Here is a 6,008-nt window from a genome sequence, read left to right as displayed (position 1 = left end):
ACCCAGAAATAGCCACTGGAAGGCGCCAATGTCTTAAATGTGAAACACTTCAATTTGTGGATATTTGCACAGGTACTTTATTTATTTTTTAGAATAATATCATGAAAAAACAGGATTTATATCAGTCCACTGGTGGCTGTATATAACATATATGAATATAGTATATATCTTAGAGCTTGAGGTTTATTTATAGCTAGAGCAAGGGAAGTCATTTAAAGCTGTCAGTGACGACGACAGAGGGACAAAACAATCCTGCATGAGTTTGGGTTTTTGTGGGAAAAAGAAACAAGCTTTGTGATATACAGACCGTTTTAAGACTTCAATTAAAACCCAGTTATTGGTGCTAAATGTGGTACCAGACTTAACCCAAACATGGATTCCAAGGGAAATTGCTTGATTAGAGTGAGAGTGTTTCAAGTTGTGCTCTAAAGAAACTTAAGTGTGTCTGCGAAGGTTCCATTTTAAAAACTGACACAAATCCCTGGCTCCACCGTGGGCTCGTGTTGCATTCAAGCCATAGAAATGTTTTGTCACTGTTCTGAATATGGATCAGGTGTTTGATGAGTATCTTGGATGGAATCATCTGGGAAGCAAATAACTGTGTAAAGCAACTCACTCTTAGCATAAGATGAATGAGTGTATTTAAAGGTGGAATCTGTGACAAAGTCTTTAAAAAAGAGAGAGTTTTGTTAAGTGAAAACGTGCTGCTCAGAAGCAGAAGTTCAGTTTAGATTGTGGACAGTACAGTATTTTGAGGCAGGAGGAGTCCGTATTTAACATGCACTGTTACTTCAAAGCTACATTTTTGGATACAGTCGATGTTATATGCAAAAGATACTTGATGAGGCAGGAGAACGTCTGCACAGTTGTGAGTCATTTTACACTGTTCTGCTGTTGAACTCGTCCCCTCAGAAACAACTGTACACTGAGCTTGAGTGGTTGTGGTTTAAAAAAAAAAAAGGAGGATATGGAGTTAAAGATGAATAAAATTCACTGATGTTGAACTTTTTCTTTCAATCTGTGGTCTCGTTTTTGAAAAAGAAATTGACTTAATAATGCAAAAGAAGGAGAGAAGTTACTCTTGAATGGGATAATGATGAAGTTAGTTTTTTGCTCAAATGTGAACTTAAACTATTTAAAAAAATCACTATAAGAATTTGTTTTGCAAATTAACAATACAAAATGTACAAATCGTTTCTTTTTCTAGAGTTGAAGTTGGTCTAAATGTTTTTTATATTTTCCTGGTTTTATATTTTCTCACACATAATGACAAACTAGACTTACCCAGTCGCTTATTTACGCCCTTGTAACTTTTCTAGCCAACTTTGTTTGCACTTCGTTTATTTAAACCTTCATATTATTTACAATATTGATGAATTATATCATTGGCCGGCAGGTGGCAGTAGCGCTCAATATTTGCACACACTGCACACGAGTTCAAGTTGCAGATTGGATCGTTTAAAAAACCGCCAACGTTGAATCTTCTATTCCTTCATTCTATTTTCAACATTTACTAAAATATAATTAAAATTAATTTGTTTTGAAAAACAGAGGGAGATAATGTTTTCTTGTAAACAGTTCACTGTGTGTATGTGATTTAATTTTCCAGACAAAAAAAAGAAAATGTTATTTAGGTGTTTCATGGGGCATTTTTTTATTGAGCAATGAGAACCGCATCAATAATCATACTTTTTATAACAAAAAGTAGGTGATGCCACGTTTGCCAGGCGAGCCCGGCTCAGTGGAGGTCGATCCCAGGATGTTACCAACCAACACAGGAGAAAACATGAAAAAAGGGTGGGGGGAAGTAAACTGGATAGAAAAGAGGTGAGCAGAGTCAAGAGTCTCTAGGTGAGCTGCTGTCCGCTGTCTCGATGACTCGACACAAGAAGTGGTCACTAGAAAACCATGAGAAAGTCCCTCTTTACTTCTGGGCGGGAATCATGCTGTCGATGGCCTCTCCCTTCTCCAGCTTCTTCTCCATCTCCACCATCAGCTTGACACCATCAACCACCAGCTGGACCTGAGCCACCTCGGAGGAGCCCAGACGGTCAGCGTTGGAGATGTCAAACACACCGCCGACGGAGGCAGTGTCCACACCACCTTCAGAGGAGAGAGCGAGCGAACGGTCAGGCCTCGGATCAAGTGATGAAAAAAGACCACTTTGACATACCTGTGCCGCGCTTCTGCAGACGCAGCCTGGTGAGGATCTCCTCGAACTTGGCGTGTGTGCTCAGCTTGGGCAGCTTGACGTGGACTCCACCACGCAGACCGGTTCCCAGGTTGGAGGGGCAGGTCAGGACGTAGCCGAGATGCTCGTTCCACATGAAGCCGTGGTTGTGCTTCTTGAAGACACCCTCAATCTTTTGGTACAGAAAAGAAGCATGAGTTGACGAGATATCGTCTGAGCTAATGTTTGTTGTTATAGCTCAAAAACTGATAAACGATTATCTATTTGACAATATGACAGTGGGTCAGGAAAGAGATGATTACTCATAGAAACTCCTAGAAAAATGCTAAATAGGTTTTGAATTAGTCAGATAGCATTTAGGGTAAACAATAATAGGTAGAAGTGATCCAAATTTGGGTGGAAATGAGTGGCTTTTGTGAAGGTATTTTCTAGTGTCTAATGGCTTTTTTCTTGTACCTTCTGCAGACCAACGCAGAAACGCTTGAAGACCTCCCTCATGTTGCCGCCCTTCTGCATGGAGATGACACGCAGGTGATCCTCCTCATTGACCCAGACCAGGAAGGTCTTGTTGTCGTTGTGCCTGTAAGTAGGTAGGGAGGTCAGAAACCCTTTTTTTATGAAGGAAAGAAAGATATGGTGACTCACATGATGCCTCTGCCGTCGGGCCAGTCACGGGCCATGCCGGCGCAGGTCAGCAGGGGAGACACAGGCTTGTCGAACAGGAAGTGATCGTTGATCAGCTGATCCTGCTCGGCGTCGGTCATGGACTTCAGGGGGTAGTACTTGCCCTTGAACTCACCGTCCAGGCTGGTCAGAGCTGAGAGGAACATGAGTGGTTAAACAGCTGCTCTGGCAGACTTCTAGACTTACAGTCTTACCCTCCACGGACAGCTTCTCAATAGCTCTGCGCTCGCCACGGCTGTTGTGGGGGGGCAGGGTGAATCCCTTGATGCTGCGGCCGGTACGCACACGGCTGGACAGAACGTAGTTGGGGTCCAGGTCGTCACCACCCTGGTACGGAGCAGCTAGTTAGCATCCTTCAATCATAGCCTTTGAATGTCACTGTGGTACCTTCAGGTTCTCGAAGTTCAGGTCGGTCTTGTGCTTGTCGGTGGGCTTGTATCCACCATGACGGTCGGAGATGATGGGGTCCAGCAGATCCTTGAAGACCTCATAGGACTCCTCATCACCAGCAACGCAGCCTACTGTCATGATGAAGGGGTGACCTGTCGGGAATTCAAGAGGAAGTTAGAAGACATGAAGAGGATTTTTTTTTTAACAGTGACTCCTGAATCTCTTACCAGGGTTGTCTACGCCGGTCTGGATGACGTCATCCAGGGTGTAGCCACTGGGGGTCTGCTTGTCTCTCAGCTTGCCGTAAATTTCCTTGGTCAGCACTTTGGCCATGTGGTTGTTGTGCTTGGACAGGTCAGGGTACTCATCCTCAACCTTGTAGTTGAGTTTGAAGTTGTTGTGGGTGTTTCCGAAAGGCATGATTGCGTTTCTAACACTGCAAGAAAAAAAACAAAGAGTAAATAAAAAGTTTTGGTAGGAAGTCACAGAGCAGATTCACATTGAAGGGTTAGGAGATACTCTGCTGGACAGCTGCAGAGAGTTGCATAAGGAATCCTGGTAACAAGTGTCACCCCATTTCTAGCAGATCATATGACCCGTTGAAATAGAGTTTTGAAGCAGGTGACACCCAGCTATTTTGAGACTCAGCTGCAAGACTTTTTGGAAGGTTTGGAAGGAAGCGCATGTTCTCATCCCCCCACTCCTGTTTTACTTTAGCTTTTGGAAAAGGGAATAGCTGATGTTATTAACTGATCATTTGAAATGATCCTGTAAAGAAACAACAATACAATATGGATAAGTATTAAATATGCAATAAACCCTGACACAATCAAAGTTGTTACCATGGAAACATGGATGCTTCCCCCTAACAGATTCCAACGTGTTGTCATTTACGTGTTCATTTATGTAACCGGTCTAATTTTACTCCAGATCACATGGAGAATGAAACTATGACGCACGCAAAGTCACTTGTAATATGAGCTGGTCAGCTGCAGTGCAACATTAACGTTTTAATTAATAAATTAAGGTTTTAAATTAATGTTTACCGACATGAAATGTGTCTGCAAGGATCAACAGATTATCCTGTTACATTTGAATTAAGATGTTAAAGCCACACATAAATTGACAAAATCTTAAACATAATTTTGTTGAAAACTAAAGTCCATAAAAGTCTTTAAAAATAATATTTAGGGACTAAATCTATCACTGATTATTGATGGCATTGATGCACTCATGTCCACTCCAAACTGATAATCTCTGTGATAATTCATTACCTGCGCACCAGACAAGAAAGAGAGGTAACAGTCCTTGGGATCAGTTCCTGTTCACCACGGCCAAAATAGGTGTCACCCAACGGTGCTGGTCTCCGCTCCCTGCTTTTATACCAGGCAGACTCTCGGCCATTGGTCTGGCCATTTTAGTGCCTACTGCATCCTGATTGGTCGGAGTCGTGGCACCGATATATTAACACTTTACGAAGGGGGACACTGTGACATCTCAACCATCCAAGACGGGCCCTGCAGCTGCAACCCCACCCCCTCCTGCCCCCCACTCATGCCCCTCACCCACTGTTGGCCCATACATAGCACCAGTAGACAGGCTATCAGAGACAGGAGGGTGCAGCTGAAAAAGCTGAGCTTCGTTTTACATGAATGTCTTCTTGTGTCAGGCGCATGATTTGCAGGAGTTTCTGTTGTTTTCATGTATTAAATCAATGAAGTCAGTTGATGCTGAAGAAGAAACATGTCACTTAGTTCAGAGTTCGGATGCAATGGCTGCGTCGAATGGATATTTAGTGTTGCACTATGTCAAGTATGATGATGAAGATGGTGGAGCCGAGGCATACATTAGGACAAACACGTGTCCTTACGCACATTAATAGGTTGAAATAAAAACGTAAAGAAACTTCTAACAAGATTTATCTTATGTTATTTCTTCTAAATGTGAAAATAGTTGTGTAAAGTGACTTTTAGGTCTTAATATAGATGGATTTAACTTGTTGGATGAGTTAAGAAGCTCAGAAGGCGACTAGAAAAGATAAGCAGATTGATAAATGTAAGGCTCTTGTTTTATTATCCTTGATGCAATATCTTATTTTGTGCATGTGTTACCATATTTTACAGTATTGTGCAAATACTTTACTGCGCAAAAAACTTTTAAAATGTGTATCATAACTCCTGTTCTTTTGTTTGATGTATGGTATAGTTTAACTGTGTATTATTAAACTTTATAGACTTTATATTGAGTTCAACTGTTGCTGTCTGGTTTACGTAAGAACCAGCTGACTCTTTCCTGTCACACCTGCTCCCTCCAGCCCCCCACCCTGCCCCCCATATATGCATGCCATCACGCCCACTACGTTAAATCTATACTTGTATTCTCTGAACATTTGGTTCTCTTTCTGTTCGTTGTACAAAACTCAAATTACTTCAGTGAGTAAGTAAGTAAGTAAGTAATTGTATTTGTATAGTGCTTTTCCAGACCAGGGTCACAAAGCGCTTAAACAATCAAAACAATATTCAATAAAGTATATACTTTAAAGGTCAAGATAAAACCGATAACACAACAGGAGTTCCAGAAAATCAAGGAAAAGCCTGAACAAATAAAAACGTCTTAAGATGTTTCTTGAAGGAGTCAGTAGATCTCCTCCAAATGAACCTGCTGCTAACTAAACTACCTCACCAGCCTGCAGACTTCCACATAAAAATCTGTTGATGGGATTCTTCTTGAGCCTTTGACAGCG

At 41.8% G+C, this 6,008-nt stretch overlaps 1 protein-coding gene across 1 annotated transcript; it reads right to left on the bottom strand.

Moving 5' to 3' along the window:
• Nucleotides 1–1,626: 1,626 nt before the first annotated feature.
• On the bottom strand, nt 1,627–4,564 carry ckma (creatine kinase, muscle a). The gene is made up of 8 exons (XM_087807759.1): nt 4,540–4,564; nt 3,493–3,701; nt 3,263–3,417; nt 3,070–3,202; nt 2,837–3,008; nt 2,648–2,771; nt 2,174–2,363; nt 1,627–2,103 (listed from the first exon to the last, which is right to left on the bottom strand). The coding sequence occupies exons 2-8, from the start codon at nt 3,683–3,685 to the stop codon at nt 1,925–1,927; spliced, it is 1,146 nt and encodes a 381-aa protein (XP_087663885.1). The 5' UTR covers nt 3,686–3,701; nt 4,540–4,564; the 3' UTR covers nt 1,627–1,924.
• Nucleotides 4,565–6,008: the final 1,444 nt, after the last annotated feature.

This window comes from Callionymus lyra, chromosome 14, assembly GCF_982586985.1.
Source record: "Callionymus lyra chromosome 14, fCalLyr1.hap1.1, whole genome shotgun sequence".
In the NCBI taxonomy this organism is placed as follows: Eukaryota; Metazoa; Chordata; class Actinopteri; order Syngnathiformes; family Callionymidae; genus Callionymus; species Callionymus lyra.
This window is presented reverse-complemented; position numbering and strand designations above follow the sequence as displayed.

Excerpts from the sequence above, each read along its gene's own strand:
- ckma (XM_087807759.1), bottom strand. The coding sequence starts at position 3,685 with ATGCCTTTCGGAAACACCCACAACAACTTCAAACTCAACTACAAGGTT. Across the intron at positions 2,772-2,836 it reads CCCGACGGCAGAGGCATCAT|GCACAACGACAACAAGACCT; the intron begins GTGAGTCACCAT and ends ACCTACTTACAG. Across the intron at positions 2,104-2,173 it reads TCTGCAGAAGCGCGGCACAG|GTGGTGTGGACACTGCCTCC; the intron begins GTATGTCAAAGT and ends TCTCCTCTGAAG.